The sequence below is a fragment of the Haliotis rufescens genome, unplaced genomic scaffold (assembly GCF_023055435.1).
Source record: "Haliotis rufescens isolate VD_foot unplaced genomic scaffold, xgHalRufe1.0.p SCAF_1, whole genome shotgun sequence".
In the NCBI taxonomy this organism is placed as follows: Eukaryota; Metazoa; Mollusca; class Gastropoda; order Lepetellida; family Haliotidae; genus Haliotis; species Haliotis rufescens.
In genome coordinates, this window is record NW_025963779.1 from 14,281,980 (window position 1) to 14,297,630 (window position 15,651).

A 15,651-nucleotide genomic window follows, 5' to 3' on the forward strand; every position below is an offset into this window, starting at 1 on the left:
TTCACAAACTGTTTATTAAGCAAAAGGTACTCCGGCATTTCAACTGGGTCCACCACATCAAAGCTATGTCGCCACTGTATTACCCTTGTTTTCGCCTTCATCAATACAACCGCAGTTTCTTGTATCAAGGCGCTGTGGGTTGATATACACTTCAATTTATATACGGCGATCCGTATCCTCAGACCCTGTAAGTTTAATGTTATAGAAACAATGAATTACACCGATCGCCTGCAATGTTTATTTTTAAAGATTATTTTCAAATTCTCCCCGAACATCAAACAAGATCTTGTTTTAAGCTCAAAAGCTCCAAGCCAGCAGCTTGCACTCGTACTCACAAGCAAAAAATGTAAAATTTTAAGCAGTTATAATTGTTTTTCTTTCCAATTCAATGCAATGTTATCGGCCTCTTCTCAGCCCAGACTACTATCTGATTCCCAAGCTACTTTTGAGAACTGTCAAAGCACGTTGAAAGCCAAGCCATAACATTGATGCATTGTTGGTGTTCCCGTTCGTTCTATCATCTCCGATTCAAATGACAGTAGTTGAAGGCGACCCCTATGTCCTTAAAATGTTTGTTTTAGATTATTTCCACGGTCATATTTTCCTACAACCACCCTTCAGCTTCTGGATAAATAATCTTAAATCTCGGTATCTCCGCGCTAGCCAGAGCTAAGGTTTCTGTTGTGAATGCTAGTTTAACACAGGCGAGTGGTTGGGTTTTATATCACAACCGTGAGAAAATATGAAGGAAGGCGACAATCTAGAATAATGAGCTCAGGAGGAATAAACACTCGGAGGTTGAAGTCATTGCCACATGTTGCGGGGTAAATATTACCACATGCCAACTGAGGCTCGGGGACACGAGTCCGGGGATTTGAGCTGTTCTGACGGGCGACGTGAAGAGGTAGCCAGCGCGAGCAGATTGCGATGATGTCGCAAGGAAATTTGATCGCCCGTTTCTGAAAGTGTCAGTCATGCGTTTTACGAACGCAAATTGAAAGTGTTTTCGGAGAAAAGAGGTTAAATGAAATGTTTTAACTTGAAACGCATCTCGCTGTAACCAGTGTAGGGTGGTTGGATCAGTCATGTCATTACTTCTCAAGGAGGATTAGGACTTCTGAATGCAGACCGTTCCGATAACGCTGTAACCGAAGAGGACTTTCCGACTTAAACAAACTTAATATAGATTTCATGATAACGCGAAGTTCTTGAATGCTTCTGTTGGTTTACATGCATCTTCTCCCAAATAAACAGTAGTGTATAGCTGGCCATTTGCTTTCCGAATAATTTACGATTTAAGCACTGATGAGGTGAGGTGAAATGGGGTTTAACGTCGCGTCCAAGATTATTGCACTTATATAGCGACGTGCATGCACGTGAGTGTGTGTGTGTGTGTGTGTGTGTGTGTGTGTGTGTGTGTGTGTGGCTGCTTGTACTAGTCCGGACTGATGCCGATTTATAGTGCTAGCTCACTGAGATACAATGCCGCAGTTTAACATGAATACCCCACTCAGACACAGTATACTGACTCCGAGCCGACCAGTCCTTGTTTTAGCCCCTTAATGCCGAGCGCCAGACAGGGTAACAACAAGTACCACCCTTTAACGTCTTTTGGTTTTAGGCACTGGACCATCGAGTGAATGAATAAGTAGAACTTTGAAGAATATGTCAGTTATGTCATAGTTTGCCAGACGGATGTGAAGTGATGCAGGTTCAAGATGGTTTGGTGAAACCAACGACTGACCAAGCATCATTATTAAGACGAATCTAAGATTTTAACCCATGATTAGCGGATCCTGTCACGGTTAAGGGGCGCAACTATGGAACTTTCGAAAAGTTAGATAATTGAGCCACCCGTGCCCATGGACATTCAAACATTACATATGCTTTAAAAATGATGATAACATTCATTTTATTAAAGGACAGAACACAAAGGTTTTTGATAAGTGATCATGTAATATTCAGACCACACACAACTTTCGTGTGTCAGTTCCATGTATAGGCCACGTTGATTTTGTCCCTAATATTTATTTGTTTACATGGTACACTTGTTAGGTCTGAATTGTGTAATACTATGGATTTGATATAAATAGAATGCACGTACACAGCCTGTAGAAACGCTCATAGAAACATGTGAGGAAAACAAAATTGAAATTTACGATGACATGTTTATTCACAAAATATATCAATTTTCACACACGTGACACGCACGATGGACTCTATAAATCGCAACAATGTATTAACATATATTTTCACATTTAGTAAAATATATGATTAAGACCCCACGCTAAATCAATTCATTAAGTATTTAACCTTCATAACAGGACTCCCATGTAAGTAATATCCAGTAAACACCCCCTCCCCGCTCCATCTCCTCCCTCCCCCAAACCACATCGTTCTACCCCAATTACGTTCGATTACCAGACCGCCATGTCCAGATAATTACATGAAGGCTTATTTCCCACCCCAACGTCTATGTTTCAAAGTTGCATGTGAACACACATTTGTCGACGGTATGGTAAACCCTAAGTTAATATTGACGTTAGATTCTTGTGAGGATAATTGAGATAAATTTACAAGGCGAACACAGACCATAATTAAAAAAAAGAAATTCTACCTTAACACATAAGTGGTAATGAACGCGATATGACACAGCTTTCTCAACTGTGAATATATGTCATCATGGTAACACTGTCCAATCGAATTCCTATACTGTGAAAACTTGAAAATATGAAACTTAAAAACCCCAGATAACAACAAACTGTCACTGAAATACACACTTATGTCACTGTGACACATGCATGCGTCACGATATATAACTCTTGTATAATTAAAACAGATAACCGATGCGTCGTTCTTGCTGTCGACCCTCTGTGTCATCGGTTGTGTCGGTTGTGTCCAATGTTCATCAATACAAACTTATATTCGGCCACGTAAATAAAACACAAATCAATGTCACATTCGCAAGGTCCGTATTAACCCACTGCTCTATATATCAATCACGCGTCTGAGAAAGGCTGTCAACATGCCCGTCACACTGCGACAGGTGTTTAACAGCAGCACGCGAACACCACGTGGGTCACAAGTGATGTGGAGTTTTATCAAGTCCGTGTAAACAATTTATTTTACACATAATATGTCATTAATGGCCGACGTTCTCATTAGTCATGCCTCCTTGTTGATCGTTGTGACGTCATCCATCAACAAATTGCCAAGTGGTGATTATTTACAAATTGGCGCGAAGCTTTCACGGTGGTTGGTTCATGTAGACAACATAGAACATATTCAGTTTCACAGTTTCATTATATAGATACATAAATATCACAATCTGACAACCGATGATTGACCATGTATTTTGTGCAGCCATTACGTTTAAAGACTGTTCTGTCCATGTACTTTGGTTTCATCACATGTCTTTCATTTAAAGTCGGATGAATTGTTTCTTAGTCATTTTTTCCTAAACGACAAACAAGGGACGATTAGTTTCTTGCACTCATTTCTGAATTTGACGTTGCAAAAACTGTATACTATGCAGTTTGCTGCACTGTTCATGAAGTATGAGCGTAGGAATACATTATACACCATGACCCCTGCTCCATGTAAAGACTCCAGAAAGTCGGATTTGAAGCCACGAGTTATCATCAGGATCAGATGAGGTAAGAAGCTGATGATGAACACAGCTGTGATGATGAACAACATAAGCGTTGTCTTTGAAGCTTTCGGCCCTGACTTTCCTTCTGGTTTCGCGGCACTGTGTTTTCTTTTCCCGTCGAATTTAACAAAATTGGTCAGTTTCACACCATTGGATGGTTGCTCAGCTCTGCGGGTGAAAATAACTGTCTTCGGTTTCCCGGGGGTGTCATTCAGATTGGTATGACTTGTCTCGGACGACCCGTCAACGCCGACCTTCACCTTGTTCGAATTTGACCCGTTGACGGTAGGTGGCGTTGTTTTTCGGGGCGAGATCCAAGCAATCCTGGTCCCTTTACCCTGATCTGAGCTCTTCCCATTGCCGAGGAGGTACCGCTTCCCATTCCGCTCCTTACCATCTCCAGACGACAGCTCAGTTTCGGACGTCGAATTCTGAGGAGACTGGTTTTTGTTGTCCGTTGCGGGGCGGAATTTGAACTTCCGATGAATAAAAACAGTCCTACCAATGAGGATGTACATAATCACCAGGACACACAGAGAACCGAAGAAGGTAAGGAACAAGACTCCAGTATAGACCAAGGGGAACAGAGTATCGTGCCACCTATCGTCAAAGGAACAGTCGAAACCAGTTATTCCCTCTCTGTCTGTTATGACAGTGATTTTGCCGTTGACTATCACTGTCGGGATGGTGAGGACTAGTGATACGGACACAGCGATCCCTACCATGGTGCGCGCGACTCTGATGGTGATCTGCTTGTTCAAAGGCCGACATATCTTCCTGTATCTGTCGATAGCAACAGCTATGAGCGTGAATCCTGAGGACACCACGGAGAATGTGTTGTTGAAACGTAGAATTCTACATAGGTTTGGGTAGTCGAACGTATGGGTAAACCTCAAGTCCAGGATCTCCCCTGGGAGTGAAATGATGCAAGTCATGAGGTCAAACACAGCCAGACACACCACAAACACACGGGTCGGGCTTGGTTTGAATTTCTTAAGGTACACGATCAGCACAAGAATATTTCCGAAAATACCCAGAAGCATCAGGATGGCCAGATATACTACGGCTGGTATCATCAAGGGAAACGTCGTGTCGTCAAGGTGGGATAGATAACGGTTCTTCTCCTCATCGCTGATGTTTACTGATGACGTCACTTCCGTTGTCGTGTTGTCGACACCGAAAGGTGTCGTATCCGAGAAGATCATGGACGAACTGGAAGCCATCTTGAATTTGTTGATAATCTGAAACAGATAATATAGGTTATCAGGTGAATGTTTCGTTTTCGTGTGCCCCAAACTGTCTTATCAAATGAAACAGGGAAGACAACCACTCGTTACAATTACTTAAACGCGATCGTTTCCACTGTTGGCTGTGCTCAGCAATGACGTTAAGCTGCCTGTAACGAGTTCATGTAATCAGAGTGAATGTTATTTTCAGCAATATTCTAGACACACAACGTCAGATTATAACAATCGAGTCTGAATAAGGCAAACCAGTGTTTGAAAGAATGATCAACGTCCCACGCTGTGGAGGTTCGTCGAAGTGCAGTCAGCCAGTCAGTCACCGAGCCTGACCACCGATCCATTTCAGTGGACTTTTACGACAATCAATTATACGTCGACACTTGGCAGTGGGGTAGCCTAGTGGCTCGTCACTTCGAAGACCCGGGTTCGATTCCCACATGGGTACAATGTGTGAATCCCATTTATGGTGATATTGCTGGAATATTGCTAAAAGCGGCGTAAAACCATATTCATTCACTCACTACCACGTCTATTCCGGAATCCTCACAGTGTGATTGTTATCACAGCATCAACAGGTAAGAGCACCAAAAGATAAGAGCATCAACAGGTAAGAGCATCAACAGGTAAGGGGAGCAAAAGATAAGAGCATCAATAGATAAGTGCATCAAAAGATAAGAGCATCAACAGGTAAGAGCATCAGCAGGTAAGGGCAGCAAAAGATAAGAGCATCAATAGATAAGAGCATCAAAAGATAAGAGCATCAACAGGTAAGGGCATCAGCAAAGTCAGCTGAACATAATTTTATCCTGCCTCAGTTGTGTGTAATGCACCTCATATCAGCTCACTATCAGGAAGCAATATCTACAACGACATTTCGCGATACACCGTCCCATTCTACGGTAGAGGACATAAGTCGACATAAGACCCCAGAGCAAATATTTGATAAAGAAGTCACCTCTATTCAACTCTTATTCCCTTCTCCACTGTGAAGTAAACAGACTTGAAGGTTCCTTAGTCCTCGAAGGTCCCCTTTTAATTTAACCTTATACAAAAACATTTCTCATGGACTATAGTAGTCCAGGCAATAGGGGAATAGACGTGTATAAGCCATGTGTAGCATATAAATGATCATCTGGACTGATACAAACTGATAAATACACATCTCTCATAACCCTTTGAGCAGCCATAGCTTTACTGGGTATCACTGCTTAGTCTGTGGAAGACACTCGTTCGTGTATGTCGCATTACTATAATCAGTATGGGAATCAAGTGGTCACAATGGCTTCTGATTATGGACTATACTGACCTCCTCTTAGTTGATTCTTTTTCATTCCTCTTTACAATGGGGAATGGTCATTCTAGACTTGGGAATTCATGGAATGACTCTTCACCGCAACTCACAGTAGTGAGTAGCCTTTAAGCTACCAGAAACCTATGACCATGGGTTCGAGTTCCATATTCACCTGAATGTTTCAAGGTTTATCAGCATCACATCCCAGCTCGTGGGTTTCGAATAAATACAAACCGCAACAAGTTAATATGGGATGGACACCCATAGTGATGCAAGTATCAGACGCTTAGTACTTTGTTGTTGAAAACCCATGACTCATAATATGGGAGGGCGAATATTGGATTCGAACAAAAATCATAGTATCCTGCTCAGCTTAGGAACGCAACCCTGTGCAACGAATACCGGCTTCTTATGAGACAGGGCCACGAGTGCGCCTTCACGTACTGTGGAAGGCTGGTTAAACTTAGCACTCTTCTTACTGCTCTTGAGATACCTGATCAGATTATATGTGGGGACCTCAGTTAAAAAGAGTGTTTCTTTTCAAAAATAAATAAAGTGAACACGTGCACACGTCACTCGAGACTTGTGTTTTGAAATTTCACACAATATCAACATACAAATATAAATCTCGTCATTTTAGAAAGAAAATGAAAACAGTGTCATTTCTGACGAGATTATAATGTTCGAGGCCACATTTCGCGTCTTTCCTTTCAATGTTGTTGGTAGGAAATTTGTTACACTAAAGATGACTAACCCTGATCAGTTCACATCCTACAGCTGAAGTGAGTACAGGGAAGTAGGAGATAATCTGTCAGAGCAGAAGACATATCTCCAGTCGTAGCCCAACCTTTAAATGAACGCTCTGTGGCTTAATTTTTAAAAATGTTCTTGATTTTGTACAGACTTGCTACTTCCCCTACGTCAGTGGTTTGTTGAAGTCACAAATGATCGAGCATGTATCGAAACAAACTTTTATGGATGTAAGCCTACTATTGATGTACTGCAGTGATCTATAGGCACGTGATGTAACAGTAATACGAGTATATACTAATTTAATAATATAAACCTGTACGACTGACAAAGGTCCTGATTATGACCTTCGACATAAACATTGTTTTAATCTTCATAATCGATAAGGCAAAAGAAATTACTCCATGCATTTACGTTTTAAAATAGTTCATTTGATTGAGGGTAAGGCAACCTCCAAAATACCCCAAACATAAACAAAAAAAACAAAAACAAAAATATACCCACGAAGCTGATAAGCTGAACTTATAAACATAATGATCTCGTCACAACAATACTTAAGTATAGACGTATGGGTCTCCTGTATCAGCATTATAGCACAAACGATAGCTATATGAGGAGGGAAATCATCTGAAAGAGATCTAGATATTAAGTATTAACGGCAATGACGCTAATGCCGATGTTTGTGTGGGGTGTTAGAAGGCTAGGATGCCTCATTAATCAATGAAGACTCGCCACGACCGGGTAATGTAGACGTGGGCCAGCTGGTGCCAATACACTGGGAGTCAATATTCTATGAATAAGAATTGATATCCGAAGCCATTTACCCTAAATGGGACATTAATTTGTCTTGTTTTCCTATTTTACTTCCATATTTGATTCTCATTAAATAATCTCCCTTCACTTGGAATTGGAAATGGAATAGTGTACAAGTCCACATTCACCATCAACCTTTACCATTCTTGGTGCCTTTTATATTAAGATATGCATATGAAAATAGATAATTCATTTAATTCATTTAAGTTTTCACTTAAATCATTTTTGATTTTCGATTACAAAAATTATTACACTGTTTACTTATACTTAAAGTTATTCATTTTTTCATTTTTAAAAAAGTACATAACATTGGAAAGAGTGGATGTTCTACCTTCTATTTTATGGTCCTTGATCCTATTGAGGTATTGGCAACATATAATATGCTTACAATAACGTACTCACCAGTTAAAGCACGGGTTATCCTTGTACGTGTGAGTTAAGAAGAGCTAACTCCACAAATGAATGTTATAAGCACAAATCTCTCATCAGGGAAGTTATTCAGCTGCTACGGTGATCATCTTCCGCCGGGGAAAGTAGTGCGTCGTTAGGCTGAGTGCTGCAGCGCCACACTGTGACTAGTGTTTATGAATAAGAACTCCATGCGGAACACTTTCGTGGCTGTCGCCTCGACCAATCAGTGCCCATTGTCAACCACATGTTGCGTATCACGGTGACGATGACGTCATATCCGGGCTGTCACTCACAGTTCTCACGATGCTCCAGTGTTAGCGATTGGCTGAATCCGTTTGTGGCTTGTGTGTTAGGGAGGCAGGCTTATCGACTCTGTTTCCCCGACTTATTTTCACTTGGTTGTTTTGTGTTAACATTTATCTTTTCACAAGCGAAACGCGTTAAGCAAAGTGGTGAACTAGATACAGGATCTGAGCCGTTGTATCGATCTAGCAACTGCTGTATCAACATCTGCCATTAACAAATGTTTCTGTGAGGATGTGATTAACTGTACAAACACGGTGTTTACTACTTCTTGTAGCCAACACTTGATAAGACACACGTGTTTCTAGCATGCTTCAATGACATTCAATTCTGTTCTCCGCGTGCTACTCTAACCATGAAACAGATGAAAAGAACTGATTGCAAAAAGCCACAATCATGTTTACTTTTAATATTTTCAAAGTTTCATAATAGTTAATATAGCAAAGTCATATTTAATGGAAAGCATATGATAGAGGCATTAATAAAAAAGGGTTACCATTGTCCAGGATGTACCAAAATCAAAGGAAAATTACTTTGTTTGTTTGCGCAGATTCTCCACTATTTGATCTGTATGACGTCAGTCTTTAAGTAGTCGAATCTGGACCAGACAATCCAGTGATTGGTGTAATTACTAATCATTCACTTATTATTTACGCTATCAAGTTACGATGAAACGCATTCACTGAACCTGACCACCAAACCCTTACTTCAAGACGTCTGGTTCTGTATACCCAAACAATTCTTTACTGATCAGAGCCCAGAGTTAGGAAAGGAAAGACGCGAAACATTGCGTCATACATTATTATTTCTATAGTTAAGTAATTTTTATTCATTACAAAACACAACAAGCCCTTACAAATGGTTTCCTATTTCAGGAAAGAAGATGCACATTCCGGTGGTGATCATTTTGAGATAGGCTTCTTCACGTGACAGTGGTTTAAATGTATATAGCCTTGTGGTGTTGACGTGTATTATTAATTAGTGTTAAATTACATACACTGTATATGAAATATATTATACATAAACATTCTGATGTCGATAAGTCCAATATCAATGTAACACACATAATATCAATGTGGATACATAACAAAAGGAGTGTTACACCATCACTTATTATCCATAATATTTTCACAAATTATTTTTTTTATGATGCAAATGTTTTTCCTTTTTACCTTTTTTCAATGCTACATAAATCAATAATCATATCAATTAACATATTCAAAAAGCACTTCGTGTCAACAGTACATCATTGAGATTCCTGTATACAAGCCATACATACACATTTACTTAGACATATATGTCAAGCGGGATAGTGTATGTGTGCTTTAGCCCTTTGAACGACTAAACCAATTTGAAATTTGGTAGCAGTGACCTTCCATGGCTGCGCGATGGCATCCAGACACATGTAAATCACAATGATGTGACTGTCGTTTTATTTCTTATCATCCTGTGTGTATTAGCTGTGTAGACTGAACGAAAGGTCCCGCTCTTATCAAAAAGTGACCTCGTTAAAAAATGCCGTGATGCTACTCCCTGCAGCGACGTCTTGTGATGTGGAGCTGCTGATGGCAATCTCAAAGGTTCTCTTCGAGCGCTAACTGAGGCACATGCTTAATTGGATGGTGACAGGTTGCTTATCGTTCTGTAAATCTGTCTACAGCTACAAAGCGATAATTGACTGTCGAAAGACATTCGTTGAAGAGTTTTCAACAGCATTTCTGATTTACTAGGAGCAGGATCGATTTAGTTTTCAGTATTATTGACGGTTTCCTTTATAAAATCCACATCCATTATCGGAATCCATTTAAAATAAACTAAAAAAATATAGCTTAAAACGGATATTTAAACGAGCGTTAATGTCCTGTAAAATATTCGCATGCTATATTCGAACGGCAAGCAGCGACAGATTCAGACAGTGGTACAGAATTACAATTTTTTGTGTGTAAAAAACCATGGTATCTCTATTACAGATTAGTGTGTGATTAATCAGAATCTCACGGAAACCCGATCTGTAAAAATGTGCTTTATCACCGTTTTGCAAAGTTTATAGCTACATGTAATTTAAATGTGTTTGTCAAATTACTTCACATCAAAACGTAACAGGTTTAACCAAAGAAATACCAGATGTGCAGCGAAGCAATGTACATGTATGTGCTGCAATAAAAATGAACATATTTGAATGTCTATTTCGAATTCTAAGAAACATGTCATCAGTTTTAACAGGTTATCATGACCTTGCTCAAATGTTTTTTATTTATTCACAATTACTACTGATGTGAGACGGGTTCATGTAGGGCATAGATATTAGATAACCAGAAATTTTAACATGGAAACCTCCGGCTAACGCCTTCCATGTGAAGTACTCAAGAACACCCATAAATCTGAGTGAGTGAGTTAGGTTTAACGCCGCTTTTAACAGTATTCCAGTTATATCACGGCGTGTCAGCTTAATGTGGGAGGAAAGCCCGAAGTGATGCAGGTCTCAGACGTTTACCACCTCGGTGAAACCCACGAGCACGGGTATGGTGCAAACAAACCTAGAAACATAATCGTGGCGAACAGGATTTCGAACCCACAATCATAGGCACTTACTCTTCTCGTGAACTCTCACGGTCGTGAGAGAGATATGACGCTGGGTTGCTTTGACGTCATTGACGTCATTATATCACGGATGACCTAATACGAAAAAAAGCACCAAAAACAACACGCAACCACGCACTTAATGAAGTAATCAAGGTAGACGATTCAAAGCCCACTGAACACGTCGACATGTTCACCGCTTGCCGTTATGTTATGTCACGAGTTAAGCTACACCAGGTAATATATTCAATAAGTAATGAAAACATATCTAAAAAAACAACTTTTTCACTAATGCACATTTTAATCAAACTTGATTTGATGATAATCTTGCTTCAGAACAATCGTATGCACTTATAATGTATCGGCTGATGTCAGTACACTTCCTGGGTGTAAGGTCATGTGACTCATCGTCTTTAGACTAACATTTAGTCTCTGAAATCTTATATTACACAATATCCATCTTGACTCTAAAAATAAAAAAAAATTCCCTATGCTGATTTCAGAATAGAGCTAGCTTCAGCTGGCTAGACTTGCTTTTGTATGCATTTCTAGATTATAATTTTTTCATAAAATAAATATATTCCACGGTCATGGTGCAGGACTACATCGTCTTGTGCATCTATTTTTAACGTGACTGTAATTGAGGGGCTCGAAATCATGTGTCGGTAACAAGATTGCGCCTGAACGACTAATGGTCATTTGACCATCCATTTGCTGACCGAAAAAAATGTTCTCAAAGGGAAGACTTAATGTTAGTGTATTGGAATTGTTATTAGACACGTAATTAAAAATACTTTCAAAATTAAATTTAAAAATTTAAAACTAATTCAATGCAAAACACATCGTCAAAACATAAAAAATGGTCTATGCAGAAAGTGATACACGTCCACGGCACGTTTTTTAGTAGTAAATGCGAAAACGTTAACAGCACCAGCCGAAACTACCCGTGCAATAAGGGTATATAAATTATACGCACGGCATGTCAGACACTGACACTAATAAAAAATGACCACAGAAATGCTACGACTGACGTCCGAACAAAGCAAGCAGGCCCTAGGTATGAAACAGAAGGGAGTCACCAGTTCCTACATTGCTAGAACGTTTGGTTGCTCCCTTGTTGATGCAACGTTACAGACATCAGAGAGGCCAGGAACAGGAAGACCCAGGGTAACTACGCCCACTGAAGACCGGTACTTGCGTACTTTGCATTTCCGGAATCGATTCCTGACAGTGACGTCATCGGCTTAAGGCATTAGGGCATATGAGTAGTCGACAGACAGTAGCCATGCGACTCAGTGCTCAAGGTATTAGGGCTTACAGGCTTTGCAGAGAACAGTTGTTGACAGCGCAACATCGTCGTCAGAGTTTCAGATGGGCCCGGACTGTACGTCGTTGGCAGCGACGTGACTGGCAGAGGGTCGTCTTCACTAATACCGAAGGGGAGAACGAACGGCGGCATGTTGCGTTCATGAGTTCATGCCTTATGGCGGAAGGGGTTATGGTGTGGGGAGAAATTTGTGGGTCGGAGAGAACACAACTGGTCATCGTTAACGGACATTTGACAGCTCAGCGTTACATGGAAGACATTCTTCGTCCGAGTGTCCTACCATGTCTACAACAGCTGCCACGTGGTGTCCTTTATCAGCATGACAACGCCAGACCCAACACAGCCCGAATCGTACAGAACATCCTCGCAGTCGACAACGTCAACGTGTTGCCGTGACCTGCACGCTTCCCAGACATGTCTACCACAGAATACCCCTATCATGGATCGTCGTGTTCGACAGCCACCACATCTTCCTTACAGGTCGTGTATTGCTTGCAGCAACAGTGAATTGGTGTAGAGCCACAATCTTCTTTAACTATGACGTCATTAAGGCGGCATACTACATGACGTCATCAACGAAATGTCGCTGCGCGTTAGAAATATACGTTATCCATTTACTAAAGCTATTGCACACAAACCTACAGAAATTGTTTTGTTCCTTAAGATGGGCGTTTATCCACATGTGGTTAAAATGTTTTAAAGGTTCTCTACCATTAATTATACTTTCATGCAAAACTTAAAAATAAGTGATTTCCCTTTATGCCAGACAGTAAAGTGTGCATTTGGCGCGATATATAATAAGCACGCACGCACACACACACACACACACACACACACACACACTCATCACAGAAATCGTTTGTCTCTTTTCCTCATTTGCTTGTAAATATTGTGTTGGAATAAGGATGAATATTTTCCACTGTCTGGGAAATATCGCCTGAGATACTTGGATACTGAAATAGCAGATATTGAGTGCATGAGGGGACTGCTACGTCATGCATTTCAACTAATATCCTGAGAACTAAATCTAACAATATAGCTTATCTCATTCACAAACAATCTTTGCACACTGTAGTCATTGAAGCTGGGGTCCCAGGCAGTGTATTGTGTAGTAATTCAAGACTGTGAGTTCAGATTGTTTCATAACCTGAGCCTTATCATCATCTCGTTAGTAATCTAATATGATCTCTGTTTTTAAGTAGCAGTTAGCACCTCCTCTCCCCCAAAATCACATACAAACGTCGATCAAATGGATAGCGCGTATTTTTGTGCTTAAGTCACTTGGACATTGTTTAGCTTCATAAACTGTTCATAAGAAACATGTCAGACAGCTTTGACATCATTGATGACTTAGTCTTATGAGATGATGTAAACATCAAGGGAAATGAGCTCAAGTACATACAGAAACAGAGGGTCTAAAATTGCCACAGTGTTAAGGCCGAAAGTCTATTTAGGATTTAATTTGTGATTAAGGAACTAGAGGGTAGAGAGATAACACGATAACAAATCTTAACAAAACCTACCTGCCAAACAAGTGCTAGTTCGTTAGTATCCGTAAGCCTTACAACTGCATGATTCCCAATTAGATCAGAAAGTCACAAACTGTGATGAACGCAGCGTGTGTTCGATGAAGGAAATACAGCGCCTCAGGTCTTTGTTTACTGAATACACCTTGACCAAAGTTCAGTGATATAAGATATTGAAGCTTCATGGCCGCCCATAGTTTCGAGGAAATGTCCGGGCTACACTTCATGGTTTCGTGCTCAACAAATATATATGAATGTATATGATGCCTCATCTTGATGTACTTTAATAATGCAATTCGACAAAGAAGATGTACAGATGACTCGACAACATTTTTCACACATGAATGAGTTCAACCTTGGCAGTCAACTACTACAGGTAAACATGGCTATTAATGCTTATGTGTGTCAGGTTGCCCTAACCTCGCCGTCACATCTATACACAAAACAAGTGCATTGTCTAAACTAGGCTACATATGCATTTCTTCAACCGTTTCAATAATGCAGTGCGCTGTCACATCATGCTGTGTGGGTCTATACAGCACAATGCATTTTATTAGTAATTGGTCGATCCTTCATAAATCATATTTTTTGCCATTCATTTCACATATGCATCGGTAGAATTGAGGTAGGGGAAGGACTTCTGGTCAGTTAACGAGGTATTCAGATATCCAGAAACTCGTTTATCCGGACAACATTTTAGAAAAAGCAATTGTCCGGATAAGCGAGGTTCGACTGTATAGGGCGTGATACATGATAAAACAGATGTGTCAGGACCTGATTCGCACTTGATGAAGGGATACCAATGGACCCTGATCATAATACGTTGGCTGCTTATATATATGTATCCACGTCAAACACACCAAGAACAAGTACACTTATTTGAATATTACTAATATTACATGAATGTTAGTGAGCAGTCAGTGGGAGTGTATATCTTTGCGCTTTATCAGCAACATTAGGCCTCTCACGTATATTACAACTTTGTAAGTTAACTTTCCTTTCCAGAAATACCATAGAATGGTGACAGAGATCAACATCTACCCCAAGAGATGTGTCTTTGACTAAAATCTGCTTTGTCATTTTGATTTCAAGTGATAGCCTTCACCTGGAAGGAATTTATATTTGTATTATTTCAATTTTTCTTTTCATAAATATCACTCTGAATGTTGGGTTTTGAAATAGCATGTCGCAGAAATAACTCCTGTTGGACCCTTAGACTTGCAAGAATACTCTAATCATTGGCCGAAACATGCCCCATTTGTGATTCTTGCTTTGTCAGACCATACCCATACTTTTGAATTTCTCAAAAGCTTTAAAAGTGTTAAAGCTATTTTGGGAAGTATAAATGGGTTGATTGGTGACTACCACAGAAGTAGCAAATGGAGTTACATCAGACAGGCCAAGAACACGAAGACCCAGGGTAACTACGCCCAGATTAATTTCAGATTAATCTATCTTATAAAAAGTTAAATACAAAGATAAGATCGCTTTCGTCAATACTAGTATTCCAACGATATCCGGGAACAGCCTTACCCCGATACTTGGCTTCTCAGCACTTTACTCGTATCCGTGGCTTTCGCCAAAGTAGAGAAAGTGTTTAAACAAGAATAAACAAGTCACGAAGAAATCTATCAGCTTTAAGAAAAAACAAACACTCGAATAAAGATAAGTCTACAAAATCAAGATGGCGGCACCAGACTTCCGGTCGCCAAGTGGCTTGTGATGGGCTTCATGATAAAGAGGCTCAAGTTTTT

The 15,651-nt window shown here is 40.1% G+C and overlaps 1 protein-coding gene across 2 annotated transcripts; it reads right to left on the minus strand.

Moving 5' to 3' along the window:
• Positions 1–1,893: 1,893 nt before the first annotated feature.
• On the minus strand, positions 1,894–14,208 carry LOC124148665 (orexin receptor type 2-like). 2 transcript variants are annotated; one of them, XM_046519907.2, is made up of 2 exons: positions 13,895–14,208; positions 1,894–4,893 (listed from the first exon to the last, which is right to left on the minus strand). In XM_046519907.2, the coding sequence occupies exon 2, from the start codon at positions 4,873–4,875 to the stop codon at positions 3,448–3,450; it is 1,428 nt and encodes a 475-aa protein (XP_046375863.1). In that variant the 5' UTR covers positions 4,876–4,893; positions 13,895–14,208; the 3' UTR covers positions 1,894–3,447. The 2 variants fall into 2 exon arrangements, with proteins under 2 accessions (XP_046375863.1, XP_046375855.1); XM_046519899.2 differs by lacking the exon at positions 13,895–14,208 and adding an exon at positions 8,153–8,514.
• Between the last annotated feature and the right edge of the window lie 1,443 nt (positions 14,209–15,651).

What these genes read in the sequence shown, in the direction of transcription:
- LOC124148665 (XM_046519907.2), bottom strand. Translation starts at nt 4,875, where the DNA reads ATGGCTTCCAGTTCGTCCATGATCTTCTCGGATACGACACCTTTCGGT.